Source organism: Astatotilapia calliptera, chromosome 8, assembly GCF_964374335.1.
Source record: "Astatotilapia calliptera chromosome 8, fAstCal68.1, whole genome shotgun sequence".
NCBI lineage: Eukaryota > Metazoa > Chordata > Actinopteri > Cichliformes > Cichlidae > Astatotilapia > Astatotilapia calliptera.
The window spans coordinates 8,739,181-8,759,456 of record NC_137429.1 but is presented as its reverse complement, the minus strand read 5'-3'; the positions used below and the strand labels follow the sequence as shown (position 1 = coordinate 8,759,456).

The 20,276-nt window shown below is 38.8% G+C and overlaps 1 protein-coding gene and 1 long non-coding RNA gene across 4 annotated transcripts in view; both read left to right on the top strand.

The window, feature by feature from the left end:
- The first annotated feature begins 1,048 nt into the window (after positions 1-1,048).
- Positions 1,049-10,097, top strand: LOC113028213 (alpha-N-acetylgalactosaminide alpha-2,6-sialyltransferase 1-like). Its single transcript, XM_080305403.1, has 9 exons — positions 1,049-1,407; positions 1,565-1,829; positions 2,052-2,214; positions 3,054-3,216; positions 6,297-6,435; positions 6,525-6,628; positions 7,296-7,379; positions 8,275-8,374; positions 8,833-10,097. The coding sequence occupies exons 1-9, from the start codon at positions 1,310-1,312 to the stop codon at positions 9,019-9,021; spliced, it is 1,305 nt and encodes a 434-aa protein (XP_080161529.1). The 5' UTR covers positions 1,049-1,309; the 3' UTR covers positions 9,022-10,097.
- Positions 10,098-17,856: 7,759 nt separating this feature from the next.
- The window catches only part of LOC145430375 (uncharacterized), a 29,869-nt gene continuing 27,449 nt past the window's right edge, over positions 17,857-20,276 (top strand). For all 3 annotated transcript variants that reach the window (XR_013910922.1, XR_013910923.1, XR_013910921.1), the window contains exon 1: positions 17,857-18,026. This is a non-coding gene — a long non-coding RNA (uncharacterized LOC145430375). The remainder of the gene's footprint in view (positions 18,027-20,276) is intronic.

Below are 20,276 nucleotides of genomic sequence, written 5' to 3'. Positions count from 1 at the left end.
CTGTTGCTGGCTACTTCAGAAAATAGGCGCGACCCTGCTCGACTGGTACATCTGCGGGGCTTTTACCTTCTCGGGGAATTACAAAAACGCTTTTGCAATCCTGAACAATTTCAAACAATTAACCGGCTGTTAATTGTCTGTGCGACTGGTTTTAGAAGTATGACTGCAGCGTTTATTTTCTAAAGGGCTGAATGTTATTTGCGACCATGTGTCGTGTTAAAAACTACTCTGAAACCACGAAACCCCTTACAGAAGAAATTCTCGTTTGATCCGTTTGTAAATAAATCAAATGCTTGCATCGCTGCATGCTGTGACATCAGAATTACAAAATGAGTGTGATTAAAACAATTAGTTTGAAAGAGCGATACTGGCTGCTTTGGGGGAAAAGGTGACATCGTGTGCAACGTGTTTTAGAAGTAGCCCAATAGCTACAATTTATTTTCTAAAGGGGCTGAATATTATTTGCGACCGTTTACTGTGTTAAAAAACTAGCTGGCTCTGTCTCCCTCTTAGTTCAACATTCTGAAATCCCGATTTTTAAATAAAATGATCGCATCAACCCGTGAAAGAAACCCCAGTAGATGCGTAAAAACTAGTTACATTAAAACTAGTGGTTTGATTAAATGAAACGCTTGTGAACAGGCTGAAATTACCCGTACAGAAGAAATTCCCACTTGTGCCATTTTTAAAATAAAATGCTTGCATCGCTGCATGAGGAGACACAGTGACGGTCCTAGCCTGTTTGGCGCCCTGGGCGAACACTCCCTCTGATGATTCTCATGTATCCTGAATGTTTCAGGATACATGAGCTGCCATTATCCAATGACACATCTGCTTACCTGTATCTTTTGCTCATTTCTCCTCCTCTTCTTTTCTCTTTTTTCTAAACTGAGCACCTGATGGCTTTGAACTTTTCTTGTCCATCTTCAATTGGCTTCAATTTTGCACTCCAGTATGAACACCCATCCCCCAACTCGAGGATCACCACAACATAACCTAATAAACCTACGCCTTATTTCACAGATTTGCTTTGTCTAGAGTTTATTTCTGGGATTTCACACAACCCGGGATTCAAATCATGAATCCATAATGGACTTGGATTTACAATATTATGAATGAAATGTGCTGTATTTGGAAGCAGGGCAAACCGTCCGTGTCGCCCGTATCAAAAACCGCTACTGGCTATAGCCCTGCCCTGCTGCATCAGTGACAACTTGTTAGGTGGCTCTTCCACCTGTGAGCAGCTCTCAGGAGGGAGAGCAGATAGTTTTTGAGCTTAACTGAGCAGCAACAACTCCACAAACCAGAGATGGCAGAGTTAATTTTAAAGTTTTTTTCTTTGCTTTTTTTGTCATCGTGTATCTTGATTATTTTGAATTTATTAGACAATAGGATAAAAAGCATCAGGTGGGTTGTGTTTTTATATGTTGACTCATGAAAAACCTATGATTGATTTAATCTGTTTACTGGTAAATTATTTTTTTATTTCTGTAAAGTTTTTCAAAGAAACACACACTTGTCTCACTAATTATCTTATGTTGCTTCTGTTTCCCTTTTGATTCAGCTGGTCAACCTTCATAGAAATAGATGACAGTGAATCGGAAGACTTTGTGCTTGAGAGGTACAGGGCATACTGGGAAAGAAAATTAAAATCAGGACCACCACATCCTGACTTTGAAGCAGAAATAGCAGATTCAGCAAAAAACAACACAATACAATGCATTGTAGCTGAGACCCCCATGGCTCTCCTCTACAAAAAAGACTTCAAGAAGCTTCCTCGGTGGGATTTTGAAGATGTTTACAGCAAAGATACTCAACATAGACGACCAGTAAGCATGTTAAGACAAGATATAGTAAAAACAGTCGAACGTATTAACTTTATGGATGTGAGCCAGCATAGCTGGAGTCATACCAGCCATCTGCATGATGCCTGACATTTCAGTTTCTGTCTTTTTGGCTTCTTGACGTATTGCTTTTGCTTTTTCATGATTTGTTTCAAGTCATTCATTTTTAACTTGTTTCATCATTTCATATTTTTTTATGATTTTCAGACATGTGCTCAGTCTCTACGAAACTCTCAGGATGAGAAATTCAAGAAGGCTTTTCTTCCTAACATACGTTTGTTTCTGCACAAAGACAACATTAACATGAGCGAGTGGAATCGCCTTTCACATTTCAACAGTCCTTTTGGGTTTATGAACTACAAATATGATGGTAGGTCTTTATGAAGCTGATATTGGGTCAGTATTGTGTGCCAGACTGAAGAATGACAGAGTAATATACATCTATTCTCTGACTGGATTTTTAAACACATATGTAGTTTTATGAGATATGTTTAAACAGCCAATGAAATAACAGCACGTCAATGCATTTAGGAATGGATGAATAGAAAAGATGGCGTGCTGATATAAACCTAACTCTGGACTACTTAATAAAAAAAACATGAAGCAATTATTTTAAGTGAGATACAGTTAAAATATATTAATTCAAATATTTATTTATTCAAATAATTAATCATTAAGGAAAATGTGATTGGTATAAACTGAACATATACCAATCAAACAAAAGCTTACATTTAAAATCTACTTAACTAATCTAATTAACTAATGTAAACAGATTAGTTAAAGTATGCATTTTAGGCATTTTTTGTTATTTTGAGTGAATGAAGACTTATGAGAGACAATCGAGCGACTGTTTTGGTAGTCGCTCTATTGTAATTTAACAGAGAACTATTTTGTCTGGAAATTTTCAAGTGCCGAATTTAATGTGGTTCGATATGAAAGAGTTTACACATCATGAGAGTGTTGGGATGAATCATGCTATTTTTCAGGTGATGTATTATATTTTCTGATGGTGGTAGTTGTTAATATCCATCGATTCAAACTATATGCTACCTGCATCATATTGTCTTGTTTGAGACATCGTTATAAAGACATACATCTTTTAAATATGAAACATTAGTTTAAAGCAAACTAACAAACCTCTTCTCTACTCATACAGCAACCATAAAACAATCACAGAATGTGTATTCATGTTTTTCTTTTGGTTTGCAGATGTGATGGATTCAGTGAAGCTGATTCCAAAGCCAAATAAGCCACTGCTTCTCCCAAAACCAGGTGGTGATGGCTGTGTGCGCTGTGCTGTGGTAGGTACTGGAGGAATCCTGAACGGCTCAAAGAAGGGAGTGGAGATCGATGGCCATGATTACGTTTTTCGGTAAGACAAAAAAAACCCAAGCAAACCTGTTTGTTTTGTTTGACAGGCACTAGGCCAGGGGTCAAATTCAAATTCAAATTCAAATTTTATTTGTCACGTACACAGTCATACACAGTACGATATGCAGTGAAATGCTTAGACAACTGCTCGTGACCTAAAGAAAACAAAAAAGGAAAAGGCTATGAATAAGATCGGAAATAAATATGAAAAATTAAAAAGGGTAAATTTAACTAGGAAGGAACAAAATATAAATTAAGGTTAAAAATGAAATAACTGTACAACACAAATTAGAATGAAGGGTAAATTTAACTGGGAAAGAATAAGATAAACTAGAAAGCGAAAATTTAGTGTGCCTATGCCGCTGCCAATGAGTACAGTTTGCCATTCATACGGCTCAAAAAAAAAAAAAAAATCCAAATAAGGGTAGACAGGCCGTACTACTGCTGGCATACCACTAGAGTGAGCCAACACACCACAAGTTAAGTTTCACTTCCCTTCCCATTCATTTCAATAGGCAAAAACTAGCATTAAAATATTCATATTTAAAAAACTATAGAAGTAATAAACACCAAAAGTCATAGCACACCATTCCAGCTCCAGCCGCACAAAATGATATAACATATGTGAACCTTGTCTCAAAACTGTGCGGCACATAAGCGTGGGAAAATTTTCACTAAAATATTAATATTTAAAAAACTATAGAAGTAATAACCACCAAAAGTCATAGCAACTCATTCCAGCTCCAGCCGCACACAATCATATGTGAACCTTGTCTCAAAACTGTGGGGCGAGTTACGGTCCAAAATTTCAGGCGGAATAATAATAATAATAATAATAATAATAATAATAATAATAATAATAATAATAATAATAATAAATCCGAGCAATAGTAATAAGTGTGCCTTTTGGCATAGGCACACTTAAATATATAAATTAAAGTTGAAAATAAAATAACTGTACAACAAAATACACAATACACAGTATAGAACTATATAAGAATGTATGAAGAAATATAAATAAATAAATATATACACAATAACAGCAGCTGTACAAGTATTAACTGGAAATGAAGAATATAGTGACCAGTGTTGTGCAATCCACATTGTCTTGTGCAGTGCAAATATGCTCAAAGTGATTTAAGTGATGAAGTGAAAACAATGTCCAGATTGTCCAGTGTGTGTAAGAACTATATGTGTGGGTCAGTACTGTGTAGTGGTGTGATTGAGAGACCGTATCGCCTGCGGGAAGAAGCTCCTCCTCAGTCTCTCTGTGTTGGTCTTCAGGGAGCGGAATCGCTTTCCTGACCTCAACAGAGAGAACAGTCTGTTGTTGGGATGACTGAGGTCCTTCACGATCTTCCTGGCCTTGGTCCAGCACCGCCTGCTGTAGATTGAGTGCAGGTCAGGGAGCTCGGAGCGGATGGTGCGCTCAGCTGATCGCACAACCCTCTGTCGAGGGTCAGCAACCTTTAACACCCAAAGAGCCATTTGGACCCGGTTTCCACGCAAAAAAAAACACTGGGAGCCGCAAATACTTTTTGAAATCTAAAATGAAGATAACACTGTATATATTGTTTTGTTTTGTTTTTTACCTTTATGCTTTGTGTGAACAACTAAAGTAAGTAAAGTTTATTTATTAAGCGCTTTTCACAGACAGGCAGTCACAAAGCGCTGGACACAAATATTAAAATAAACAATACAATCAATAGACATTATACACAATGTAAAAGATCAAATGCAAATAATGTAAAGAATATAAAATACGTAGATCAACAAAAAGCTTGTTTGAACAGAAAAGTTTTTAACTGCTTCTTAAAAGATTCCACAGAGCAACTAAGGTGTGTTTCTTATGAAATCCATGAAATGCTACAGAGAAAATTACATTTTATTTATGTAATTAACACATTTTGAACTCTTAAAGAAATATAACAAAAGGAAAGACACCCAGCTGAATTAAAATGATCCACACATTTAGACTTTTCATCACCACTTTACGGTAACATACTGGCGTCACTGTTGCCAGCGTCATACCGTGATGCCGTGTTACGGTAGCTTACTGTTCTGCAGGATGATACCGTTTTTTGCTGGAGTAGTATAATACTCTTGGACAAATTATGGTAACGCACCGTAGCCTTTTTTACGGTATCTCACTGGCGACAGTGACGCCAGTGAGATACCGTCTGCTTAGTACAACTGCTGTCATTCACGAAGAATGGAGGCTTCCATATTCATTCACTTCTGTACTGGCTTTACTCTTTCGATAGTCTATGACTATATAAATCTCGTATCAAAGAAACTGTTGTATTGATTTTAAAAAAATCTAAATAAAATGTTTATAAAATTCCACAAAAACAACATTTTTGTTTATTTTCTAACTACAAAAAGTTGGAACAGGTAAAAAAAAAAGGAAAATGAAGTTGGGCTAACCCCCCCCCCCCCCCCCCCCAAACAGCTAGCTAACAAGTCAGTGAGATAATTGGGTATAAAAAGAGCATCTTGAAGAAGATGGACAGCAGTTCAACAACATACAAAACACTAAGTCTACAAATTATTGGAAAAATGTTTCTCAACGAAAAAACATAAAAGGTTCCTAGACTTACATCGTTTCTATAGAAAAATAATTATTTAGTCATTATTTGAATTCAATTCGATTGAGATGTGAAATGATGAATAGGATAGAGATGACACAGAACACCACAGTACCAAATAGTTATGGAGGTTTATTAGAATACAGACGGATGATGCACAGTTGTAAATATGGACAACTCTTTTTCAGATGTGTTGATGTCATCAAAGTGTAATATTCTTCTTAAAATGGTACATTTTTTCTGTGTTCCATTGTGTATAATATGTGGGTTTATCCGATTTGCAAATAACTGCAGTCTGATTTGATTTACACTTTACACAATGTTCCAGCATGTTTCGAATTAGAGTTGCTTTATGATGATACTTCACATGAAATTGCTCACTGTCCCACAAGCAGTTTATATATGGCAGATATTTGTAGTCAACACCTAGACATTGGTATTGCACTTTTAGCTAGCAACAACTGATAAAATGTATTCTTGTCTTGTCTGGCAGGATGAATGGTGCCATCACTAAGGGTTATGAGGAAGATGTAGGAAACAAAACATCGGTTTACGTTCACACAGCCCACTCCATCACGACATCACTTTACTTGCTCAAGAAGTACGGGTACAAATCTGCCCCTCATGACGAGGTACTTAAACTTCAAAGACAACAGTGTTGTATCGTACTTATTTTCCCTGCACAGAATAAACATAAGGGCTCCCCTTTTCCTTTTGACAGGGTATAAAATATGTGTTGATTCCAGAGGGGATGAGGGATTTCCAGTGGCTAAAGGCTCTTCTGAGAGGAGAAAAGGTCTCTGCTGGCCCATACCGCAATAAACTGTGAGTATAAAATGCAAAAAAAAGAAAGAAAATTAATCAAGAAATGTTTTCACCACTTTCAAAAAGTTGCAATTATCCCATTAAGGAATTAAGACTCCAACTGTATTTGTTTACGTCTTGTTTTGTTTTTTGAATCATGATGTAAATGTTTTGTACTCCCAAACACATATGTTTGTTTATTTTTCAGTAAATAAATAAACACTATAACCTTCTATTTTTCTATTTCTATTTTATGGGACACATAATGATGCCACTGAGGAGAAAGTTATTAAGATTATTTGTACTATCATACATTATCCTTTACAGTATTTATACAACAATTGGACAAAATAAAATATTAATCAATACAAATATATATATATATTTAATCTATTAATTTATTCAAAGTCTGTTATCTTAGGTCAACACTGTAACATAATATAATATAGAAAAAAAAAGAAAGAAAAAAAACATGAATTTAACCAAATTAAATTCAACCAGTTGCCATTTGTTTCACAAATGCAAATTTTGAGTGTACATGGAAGCTTTACCTGCATACATATAAAATGTTTGTGACATGTAATTTAAATGTATCTTTCTAATATAATGTCTTTTACAAATCAAAATATCTTCTGTGGCATATATGTGACTAACAAGTGTGCCATATTTCGTCTTCTAACCTCACCAGACCAAGGACCTACTATTCAGGGCAATACAATGAAAGTCGTTTCTACGTTCTGCACCAGGACTTCCTCCGATATGTGCGGAACAGGTCAGCCTGCAATTAACACCCTGTACATAGTATTTTTGTTAAAAGGGCTATGAATAGTTAGAAGAAAGCTTTCATGGCTACTGGATGGACTCACGCGCAGACAGTTCTTTCTTTGAGAACAAAAGGAGATTATTTATTTACAACAGGGATCACCTCAGTGCTATATATATGTGCAGTGAGTTGGGAGGGGGTCCAGGGAGAGAAGGGGGGGGGTATCCACACACATGCTTCCTCTTCCACACAGTCACCGCCACAGCTCCTCCGCACACACGCACTCCTCTTCAGCCACACTCGCTCTGAAACTCCACACACGCTGCCACACCCGTTTGTTGTTTACAGCTCTACCCCAGGAATGCAACCTTGTTAGCTAATTCAACCATACAGTTGGGATTCCTATTAGAAATGAACAATAAGGATGAGAAACAAGCAAAACATCACTGGAATAACTGTTATAAGATTGTAACTCAGACATGAATGTCAGCATGAACAGTCCTTGAACAATGTAATTATACAGTACTTTCCCCATTTACTTTGAAAATGGGAAATATTTGCAGCAATTTATTGAAACATGTGCAAACATACATAGACATACAATATATTAGACAAAATATATTGGTACAATTCTAACCAATCAATGTTTGGTGTGACCACCTTTATTTTTCAACACAGTCTGAACTCTCTCAGACAAACTTTCCTGTAATTCCTTTAAGTGGTCTTCAGGAGTAGGACTCCAGTCTTCTTGAAGAACATCAAGTAATTTACACTGAGTAATTTTCTATGCATGTGTTCTTTTACAGTGTGTTTGGGATTTGGAGGTTGCCTATTCTGCTGTCATAGAAGTGTAGCTCATTTTCCCCATGTGTATGCTTAATTGATGCTTCTTCTTCACTCACAGGTTCTTACTGTCACCTAATCTGAATAAAACATCCTGGTCTTTGGTCAGACCAACCAACGGGGCATTCACTGTCTTCTTGGCTCTGCACACCTGTGACATAGTGAGTTAAAACTACTTGAACTTTGTGTGCTTATTGCTGGTATTCACAGCTTTAGAAGCATTGACCTGGCAATTAACTCTAGAATGAGCAAGTCAACTTTCAGGAGCTTTCTCACACAGCCCAGATGAATCAGAAATAAGATGAAGAGTCAAAGACACCTTTCATGAAAAAGCACATTTTTACTCTGCAAGTTAAACAAAAGGTCCGCCCCATTGGGATTAATACAGTGCCACCCACCACATACTTCCCTTCATGAAACATAAGCGTTTTCACTGTTCTTGGTGTTTTAAATCCAAGAATAACTGGGATGAATCTGATGGATCCCAACCATCATAGCCTTTGCCTCTCTAACTTTGTCCTCAACCTGCCTTCCTCTTATTTTAATAAAAAGACACATACACACGTATAATCATAATATATTTCTCCTACTATTTCTCCTGCCTTTCTGTCTTCCTCAGGTCGATGCATATGGATTCATGACTGACGACTACGTCAAATATCCTAACTACTATGTTGAGAAAAACATGAGCAAAGTCATTTTCTACGCCAACCATGACTACATTTTGGAGAAGAATACATGGAAAGACCTTCATAACAGGAAAATAATCAGGCTGTTTCGAAGAACTGAGTCAAAAGCAAAGAACTAAAAGCAACGCTGACATGATCAAGATTTCTGATTACCAGATTTAAAAACAACTATGTGTACTTTCCAAAGACTGAGACAATATGTGATGCTCAGTTTTACTCATTATGGTAGCTGGTTTTATTTTTCTGCAACTCCTTTTGTGGTTTTATCAAAAGCAAAAGACGATCGAGCAGTAATATCTCATTAATGATGCAAACTAAACCATCCAAAGCAAAGATGCTATGATTATTATCACTCATGTTATTTTAATGTGCATCTCTGTGGGTAAATTTCCATAGATTAAAATCAAGCATCGACAACAGCTGGGATTGAGTCAAGAGCATTAATGCAGATGAACTCTTTGCCTCTTTATTTTTACTATTGGTTTAATTTGGTCACATTGAAGGGGTTTTCAGCATAAATGGCAGTTTTATAAATTTTCTTGCATTTGAATACTTGATATTGTTTGGTTACTATTGGTTGCAGATTTTCAGTTTTCATTTATGCTTTTTCAGCTTATATATCAAATATTGACAAAAGAGTAATATGTAATCCAGGTATATCTGTATAATTATTTACGTCTGATGTGTTATTTAGCTTTAAGATAAACGCTGTTAATACCTGTTTGTGACAGCTGTAGTTACAGCTTTTACTTGTGGCACAATATCTTCATGTTGAAACCAAATAGCCAATTATATATTCCACCCCTGGAAAAAGGCATAATAACAAGATTATATTATTATCCTTTTTTTATTTGTTTGTTTGTTGGATTTTAGTGGTTGACTTTGCTTTTATAGTAAATTTAAATTTCTAGAGGTTTAATGGAGAAAAAAGCTGTGATTTTATTGTGGTGGTTTGTTTTGATGTTACAGTTTTTCTCTGTTATTTTATTTTCTTAATTAGTTCAAAAGTTGTATCTTTCAGAAAAATTATTTTTTGTGAAACACAAAATGTTCAGTCAAACACAACAAGTTTTGTATAGAGTTGTTTGATGTATCAATGACATCCAAAGACAGCTCAAATGATCTGTAACATCTGTGTACATTGTGCATGTAATTTTATGTAGGAAATAAAGCTGACTTTTGTGGGATGTGTTAATTTTGTATTTTATAATTTACTAGCATAATGTAAACATACTTCTATTTCTAGTTTGCTTAAAAGTTTTAACCTAAAATCACTGTGCCCTGAAGCATCCCTTATTTATACTTTATCTTTTGCTTTATGATTCTTTTCTTGCTGCTGCTCATTTCTGTTATCATCTCATCCTATTCACAGTTCTTCATCCTGCAATTCCCCTTATCCAGTGGTACATTTCCTCCTTTCCAAAATGTCCTAATAAGATGATGTCTCATCATTAGATATGTCTCTGTGCAGAGTCTGTGCCTTAAAATATAAAGCTCCTTGGGATCACTGGCATTGTGAACAGGTGCTAAATAAATTTAATGAATTGAATGTTAACATATTAGTCCATTAATTTAATGCATCTATGCTGTTCTTCTTTTCCCTTATGCAAGAACAGAACAGCATATCTCATTTTAAAATCAGCAGCACCTCAAAGGAAATCTAGGCAAAGGATATTATTATTTGAGCACGAGAAAGGGGAAATAAATTTGTCATATTTGTAAGCGATCTGTCACTCGAAGACTAAATGCATGTAATGTGAAAAGAAAATAATCCAGTCCATTTTTTTTTTTTAGATCAGAAGCATAGTGTTATTTTTGTGGCGGTGTTAAACTGCACTGTGCATTCACGGAGCTATAACTGATAGTTGATCTTTGGAATGTGGTTTTACTTCCCCATTAACAGGGTTGGCAAATAAATGGTAAAATGGCCTGTATTTGTATAGCGCTTTTACTAGTCCCTAAGGACCCCAAAGTGCTTTACACATCCAGTCATCCACCCATTCACGCACACATTCACACACTGCTACATTGTAGCCACAGCCACTCTGGGGCGCACTGACAGAGGCGAGGCTGCCGGACACTGGCGCCACCGGGCCCTCTGACCACCACCAGTAGGCAACGGGTGAAGTGTCTTGCCCAAGGACACCTGTGTCAAGGTTACTGTGTGCCAAGCCGGAAGTATTTAAATAAATTTGCTATTGTCGTAAGTGGAAAGTTCCACAGCTCTAATGGAAAATACCACATTTCCATTTGTAGTGATGTGGGATGTGGGAACAGAACATATGCTCACATTGGTTACTACTATAGTTTTAGGACCCTTACATAGCATAGTCTCTGTTATAGTGTGTACACTGTCATTATTATAGTCTGTTCAGAGCGCTATGCTTCCACTACTGTAGATATATTTATAGCACTGTGTAGATCTGTTTACCACACACTAGTACATCTGTATATATGTAGCACATCTGTATGTTATACAGATCATCTCTGTATATGTATATCTATACATATGTATACAAAAGTACATCTGTACATTTGTCTGTAGTTCAGTCCAAAGATGATTAATTCATTGACACCCTAGCCAGGACGAGGACCCCAATTCTCACCTCCAAAGTACACAGTCCTTTTAGAAAGGTCATTTCAAGAATGATTTTCTGTGTTGAGTTGGGCATGACCAGTTCAAAAGCTCTCGTAATATCTATAATACGAGTCACTGATGTCTTGATGCATTCTCAATCATCCAGGAAAGTAAATCTCCACAAAGTTGATTCTGTTCATCTGGATGTAGCGTTTTGTGGGAGAAACGTTTCATCACTCATCCACGTGACTTCTTCAGTCTCAGCTGACTGCAGGTTTCCCCAATCTTATAAACAGTACATTTGCATAATGACTGAAACCAGCCCACTGAAGGAACAAAGGGCTGGGAGGTCAGTTCCTTAATCTTAATTATGCAAATTCTCATGGCCATTGATCAACAACCAATGACCAAAACCCACTGATCAAAGCGATCAATGGCGGAAGATGTACCCTGTAGGTGTAAATAGACTGCAGAGTCCTGGCCTGACGAGGCTTACACCTACAGGCCAGTGGACACTCTTTCAAGGATGAGGATGTACACATCTTGGACAGGGAGGAACGCTGGTTTGAGCGGGGAGTCAAGGAGACCATTTACCTGAAAAGGGAAAGACCTGCTCTGAATCGAGGAGGGGGCCTAAGGGTACATCTTTCGCCATCTTACAATGCTGTGATTGCAGCCATTCCCCAACTCTCTGTGAATGGTGCTCACGGCCATTGAACAGTGGGCTTTGATCAGTGGGTTTTGGTCATGCTCCGGCTCGCTGAGCTCCTCTGGCTCAGGCTGAGCAGATCCGGGTGGATTCCTTGCATCCTTAACATAGAATGTTCCAATGCAGTCTATGCCACAACCAGTCTGGCAAATCCGCCTTCTTTGGATCTTGTGTGTTCCTTCTATACTTCCTGCATGTGATGCACTTACAGATGTGTGAGGCAACTGCACTGCTGCATCCAATGACTCATATCCCATTAGATCGCAATTCATTTACAGTCATACCTCTTCCCTGATGCTGTACTTTCTTATGATAATGCTGGATCAGTAAAGAAGACATGTGGCTTGCTTTTGGAAGAATGGCAGGATGTTTCATGTGTGGATGAAGATCAGATCTTGTCAAGTGGCCGCCTGCTCTCAGCACACCCTGCTTATCCAAAAATTGACTTAATTTGCATAGCGTGTTTGCTTTGTCTTTGGATATTATGTTGTTGCATTGCCGTAGATTCTTGATTTCACTGCTGAATGCTTCTCTTTGGACCAATCTGATTCTGAAAAGTTTAGTTTGTTGTCTTTCCTCAACACTTGTACTTCCGTTGGGATTAAGACCTTTGACTTGCTTAGCACAACATTTAAGACAAGCAACAGCTCATTTAACAGCTCTTTTCCAGCCAGAAAACTTAGTCAGGCGGTCCAACAATGTTCTATTTACCTTTGTGCTGGTGTTGAGCACCTGAGCCTTTTAAAGTTCTGGATCATTGTCACTAACCTCTCTCACCTTAGCCTCCCTTATGGGTAACTCCGTTTCCCGCAGAGTCTGGCCCTGATTTGAAGCAACGAGCTGATCTGCCGATAACCCTCTCAATGCATGGTCCACCGGATTGTCTTCGGCTATCAGCAGCTCTCCTCTAAATTCGTACACTTAGAAGAATACGCCCGACCCATTGTTCAAATTTGGGGAAATGAAGGATGCATTTGTCGGCCGCATTTGGTGCAGGCTTCAGATTGGGACAGCCTTTGCTGCCTGGCTGTGATGTAATCGGCCTTCAAATGCAGCCTCCAAAGGATGCAGCCCCTGAATTGGGACCTAGCATATATGACTGGTTGGTTACAGGAGGACAAACCTGTCATATCAGACAGTATCAGTCGGAATCTGGAATAACTCTAAACCAATAAAATATAGGAAACAGATCAACTTAAAATTGGAATTAATTAAATGGTTCATTAATAATTAAATGCCCATTCATTTCATTTAAAGCTTTTAATACATTATTTATTTATTTCCAATTTTATTTATATTATATATTATACATATAATTAATTATACAATTATATATTCAATTAATACAAATTTGACATTTAATTGAATTTACATTTAATCAATTATTTAATGATGCATTTATTTAATTCATTTTGGTACACCTGGCCTTGCGGCTGTGTTCATGAATTAATTTTATCTGTCAGTCTCACCCATCAAATTCAGGGGTGGGGTTAACACTGATCGAGTCAAAAGCATTGCTTTTGCCTGGTGGCCATTGTTTTAGTGGGCCTTTCTCAGCATCAACAACAGACATGTGGAAACTTACTAAACTATACTTAGAAATATCCTGTTTTTGTGTCACCAAATACACTTTTAATATTGTTATTGGCTGCAGACAGAGTCAGGTTGAGAGTGGATGCAAGGCGAGCTATAGGCTAGAGAGGAGGTAAGAATGCAAGATGAATCCCTGAGTAGTGGGTAGTAGTTTTTTAACATGATTACTCTCTTCCTTGTTGGCTGCTGCGCTTTATTTTATTTTTTTAAATAACACAATGTGTACATATATCCTCTGGTATGTCATGTCCTTTCGCATATTGTATAAATAATCATAGTGGGCCGCCATGACCAATAAATGCCAAGGTCTGGTTAAATCTGACATCAGCGTGGAAATAAAACATGGCTGGTAACAACTATAGAGTAGGGAGAAGTTTTCTTTCAAAGCACAAGATCCCTGTCAGTCCCTGCATCCTTAAATGTCTCCAGTTGTCCCGAGTTCCCTCTGACTGTCTCCTTGGTGCATTTAAACCCGTGTTCCTCCCTGTCCTCATCGTCTGTTGTCTTCATCTCCATTATCAGTCATCATAATTTTACCATCTCTGTGCAAGTCTGCAAATTTCTTTATTAAATAATAAGATTCTTAAATTCATCAAGTCTCTCTGTGCCTGGGTCCTCGCCACAAAACATGACATCACTGTTTTGTACATTTTAACAAAATTTAATCCCCAAATTTGTGAAAGAAAAGCAAAACACTTTTTTGAAAAGTCTGTAACAAAACCATCAAATCTGATAAAGGTTATTTAAATGCTGCTAAAGACTACTACTGCCAAAGAAGAATGGATTGGAATTTTAAAAAAAAATACATATCCTAACCTGCGGGAGAATAATGAATGATGCTCACAGTGAGTAAAAAGTAAACTCAGTGCATTTTTTGGACAGAGATTCACTTTTAATGTGTATGTATAATATAATATATATACATAAAAATACACTCCAAAAATAGAAGAGTCCTTGAAATGTACAAAATATTATTAAAAAATTGAGACACCTTGGCCTATGGTACAATGTATACAATGTATGAAAAGATCTTTACTGCAGATACTTCTATGGCCCTGCAGATTTTTTCTTTTATTTTAACCTCACCTTGAGGTTGGCAAATCTGTCTATCACATTTTGGTGGTCAAGTCTCTCAAGCATCTCTTTCTCAACTGACATCACAGCCAGGTGCTGAAGTCTGCTTTGACCCATGGTCCTTCTCAGCCAGGTATGGAGCTGAATCAAGACACTAAAAGACCTTTCACAGCTACAGCTGCTAACTGGGTTTGTTAGGTCAACCTGAATAACAGTTTTCACAGTGTGGGGAAGATCTGATTATCCAGCCTCCTACCTAACTATATAAAGAGTAACTGAAGGTTAAATGCAGCTAATATGTCCTGTTTTAAGCCAGGCCACCGTAAATGTACTTTTATTTATTCACTCCACATAAAATGTAATAAATAAGTCATATAATACAAAAACCAACTATTCACATTTCAACTTTTAACTATTTAAATTTTTAGCTTTTTCCTTTTAAACAAATTTAAAGTGAAACAACACAAAACACTACAAACCAGAACACAATTAAATATAAATTAAAATATGAAAACAAAAAGAAGATGCACATTCTCTGTCATATGGGTCTGCATGAATAAACTTTCTGAATCCTTTATCATCCGTAACTGAAAATAGTTGTGGATGATTACTATACCTTTCTAATGTGACATTGTTGTCCCTGGCTCTCTTTCTCTCTCCCTCCCGCTCTGTTCCTGTGCTACTGCGAGTGTAATTACCGCCCCGAGAGAGAGGGTGAGAGACCAAATGAAACAAAACAAAACAAAAACCCCACAGCTTGCAATAAGGAGCCAGCTCGCGTCGTTCAAGTCAAAGATGCGGCTCTAAGAGCCATTTCGTTAGTGACCGACACATCACTACTGGCTAGTCCAACTTCAGTAACCCTACAGACGTCACTGCTGTTTAGTTTTCTCTCTTCATTTATGTTGGAAGTGACAGCAGAGCTGTACGTTTTTATTTTTTCAGAAATCTCTTAGTCAGAATAAACAGTATATCGCGACAATGACAAACTGAAACACAGGGCTTAAATACATAGAGCGAGCAATCAGGGAATGGACAACATGAGGGAAACACAGCTGGGGCAAATCAGAACTGACCAGACAAGGAAGCGTAAACTGAACACACTGAGGTAAGACAGAGACCTTCAGAGTAAAACAGGAAACACATAACACAGACTGAACAAAGACACAGACTCGCACGCACTGCAACAGAGGGAACAGAGACGTGGGACCAGGGCAGACACAGACACTGACTGGACACGGGGATATAGCAACTAAGGATACACAGAGACGCGAACTAGACAAGGGGATACAGCTGACAGGGGAGACAGAGCAACTAGAGAAGACAGAGACATAAACCATAAGACAGAACTCAAACAAAAACTCAAAGACTAGAAATAATAAATAATATAATAAACTCAAAAACCCTGGGTCAACGACCCAGGCATCCTAACAGTTTGAGACATCGTTATAAAGACATCCATCTTTTAAATATGAAACATTAGTTTAAAGCAAACTAACAAACCTCTTCTCTACTCATACAGCAACCATAAAACAATCACAGAATGTGTATTCATGTGTTTCTTTTCGTTTGCAGATGTGCTGGATTCAGTGAAGCTGATTCCAAAGGCAAAACAGCCACTGCTTCTCCCAAAACCAGGTGGTGATGGCTGTGTGCGCTGTGCTGTGGTAGGTACTGGAAGAATCCTGAACGGCTCAAAGAAGGGGGTGGAGATCGATAGCCATGATTAAGTTGTTCGGTAAGAATAAACAACCCAAGCAAACCTTGGTTGGTTTTGTTTGACAGACACTACTTCTGACTCACAGTAAAGTGGTGAAGATTTACTGCCATTCATGTCAAAGTTATTCTTATAGCTTTTATCTTGATGGTAGTGTGAAAATGTAAAAATACTACTACAGACAACCTTACTAATTTTCTGTTGTTAAGAAGTAATAAGTATCTTTTTCTGTTCTGGTAGTCGATCTGGAAAAATGAGCATGGGTAAGAAGACTCCAGGTTAACGAAGGATGTCAACCTTTTAGTATTTATCACCCATACCTAATTTCTTGAAGCAAAGAACAAGTATTGTGAAAAATACTTGACTTTGATGGGGAAACCTAGGGACACTTCAGGGTCATATGGCAGGCCCATTGTAACGAAAGATAAAGTAGTGTTAAACATACCCTGCTTTATCTGTCTTTGTGACTCTCATAATTTACAAAATGAACTTCATTTTGTATTCAATAAGACTTTAAACTAGTGAGAGGTAGAAATTAGAGAGCAAGAGAACCTAAGGGTTGTTTTATCATAGACTTCTGAGCAACTTCTGTACAAAGAATACAGGCTTAAATTACTTCCATATTGGCTTTACTCTTTAGATGTCCAGCCTTCATATACAGTCTATGATATATCTCATTCTAGAGAAATTCATTTCATTCATTTTTTTGTATACTGCCAAATAACAACAACAGTCACCTCAAGGAAGGAAAAACTATTCTGCAGTCATAAAAAATGTTGTTGTTTTTTTATCAGTGCATGTGGAATGCCTTGTATGTTTCAGTAAGACATACTATTACGTCAGTGCATACTATTACATCTATTACAACAGCAGTTCTCCACCTGCTAAACTGGCCTGCCTTGAGTCCACACCCTACAAAACCTGAAATACCTTGGTGAGACATGAAATGATTAATACGATAAGGAGGTCAAGTCAAGTGGCTTTATTGTCATTTCAACCATGTGCAGTGGTACAGTACACAGTGAGGTGAGACAATGTTCCTCCAATAGAAAACCGCAACAATGGCAGTGGGATGTGGAAAAAGACTGAGCATTGTGCAAAAAGTAAAAGTATGAAGGTAGGTGTGTGTGTGTGTGTGTGTGTGTGTGTGTGTGTGTGTGTGTGTGTGTGTGTGTGTGTGTGTGTGTGTGTGCGTGCGTATGCGTGAGATTGTGCAGATAAGTGCTTGAGGTAGTGACGCATATGAAGGTATGTGTGTGTCAGTCTAGTCACTTAGTGTTCAGGAGTCTGACGTCTTGGGGGAAGAAACTGTTGCCCTAGTCTGGCAGTGAGACGCGCAGGGTACCCCTCTCGCGTCGATAAGTGAAGCAGAGGGAGCCTGACCATGCATCACACATTTGACAAGTTGTGAGTGAGAACGTGTTGGATTATATCTTTCACCTCTGAAAGAGGGGTATGTAAAACAAGATCACATATTTTCTTTTAATGTTTGTTGGATCTTAGTGGTTGGGTTTGTTTTTCAAATTCAAATTCAAATTTTATTTGTCACACACACACAACCATACACAGTATGACATGGGGGTGAAATGCTTGTAGCTGTACAATGCCCGACCATTAAATGACAGAAAAAAAGTTTTACAATATTTACAATTTACTACAAAAATTTACAAATTAACTTAGGAATTTACAGTAAAGAATGTGCAAATAGCAGAAGAGATTATAAAGATAAGGATTATAAATTATAGGAATTATAGGATTATAGGAAATGTGTGGTGACGTGTGTGAGAGTCCAGTCTTATAGTGACGTGTTTGGGAGAGTCCAGTCCTACACCTGGTTCAGGCCCCGAATAGCCTGGGGGAAGAAGCTCCTCCTCATTCTCTCTGTTTTGGCCTTAAGGGAGCGGAAGCGCTTCCCAGACCTCAACAGTGAGAAGAGTCCATTGTTGGGATGGGAGAGGTCCATCATAATCTTCCTGGCTTTGGACTTGCACCGCTTGGTGTAGATGGACAGCAGGTCAGGGAGCTCTGATTGAATGATGCGTTCTGCCAAGCGCACCACCCTTTGCAGATCTCGTCTGTCCTGCTTGGTGCTGTTCCCAAACCAGGTGCAGCTGTTTGCCGTCAGGACGCTCTCGATGGTGCAGGAGTAGAAGTTCTTGAGCACCTTCAGTGGCAGATGGAAGTCTCTAAGTCTTCTGAGGAAGAAGAGACGCTGACGGGCTTTCTTAACCAGGGTGTTGATGTGACAGGACCATGACAGGTCCTGAGTGATGTGGACACCCAGGTATCGGAAACTGTCCACTCTCTCCACTGGCGTGCCACTGATGATGAGGGGTTTGTAATTCCTCGCCTGCTTTGTAGTGAAGTCCACGATCAGCTCCTTAGTCTTGCTGATGTTTAGGAGGAGGTTATTCTCCTGGCACCAGGTCTCCAGGTTCCTAATCTCCTCCAGGTAGGCCGTCTCGATGTTGTCGGAGATCAGGCCCACAACAGCAGTGTCGTCAGCAAACTTGACAATGGAGGTGGTGTCGGATGTGGCTACACAGTCATAAGTGTACAGTGAGTACAGCAGGGGGCTTAAAACACAGCCCTGAGGCACTCCAGTGCTGAGTGAGATGGAGGGGGAGACTTGTTTTCCCACCCTCACTGATTGGGGTCTGTCTGTGAGGAAGTTGAGGATCCACTGACACAGTGATGAGCTGAGTCCTAGATCCGTCAACTTGGTGAAAAGCTTAGAGGGAATTATTGTGTTGAATGCTGAACTGTAGTCCACGAACAGCATCCTAACATAATTCCCTCTGCCAGTGTCCAGGTGACTCAGGGATGTGTGGAGCAGGTGAGATATGGCATCGTCTGTGGAACGATTAGTCCGGTAAGCAAACTGAAGTGAGTCGATGGTGGCAGGAAGTGAAGAAGTGATGTGATCTCTCATCAGTCTTTCAAAACACTTCATCACAATTGAAGTCAGTGCTACTGGACGGTAGTCATTGTGGCAAGCGGGCTGTTGTTTCTTTGGAACAGGGACAATAATGGACTGTTTGAAGCACGTGGGAACCACAGCTTGGGCCAGGGAGAGGTTAAAGATCTCCGTGAACACCGGTGCTAGTTGATCAGCGCAGGCTCTAAGGACCTGGCCAGGGATTGCATCTGGTCCTGCTGCCTTCCTGGTGTTCACCCTCCTGAAGGTGTTCCTCACGGCATGCTCTGTGATGACGAATGCATTTTCTTCACTGGTGCACTCCGAGCGCGCCAGTTAAATTAAAACAACAAACGGCTGCGCCGCAGCCGTTTGTTGTTTTAATTGCTGCGGCGTCGAAGCGAGCATAAAACGTGTTCAGCTCATCAGCCAGTGAAGCATCTGCATTCATCATTGAAGAAGCTGGTCGTTTATAGTCCGTTATAGTCCGCAGTCCTTTCCACAGGCTCCTAGAGTCGCACTGTCGTAGCTGTGACTCTAGTTTTTCCCCGTAGCTCCGCTTTGCCTTTTGGACCGCGCTGCGCACGTTGTAGGACGCAGCCTTGTATAGGTCCATATTACCGGAGACAAGCCCTTCATTGTAGGCAGCGGTGCGTGATCTCAGAGCGTCGCGGATGTTTTTATCCACCCACGGCTTCTGGTTGGGAAACGTTCGGATGATAGTTCTTTCTGCTGTGTCGTCCGCTAGTTTCCCGATAAATCCCACAACCACTTCCGTAAACATGT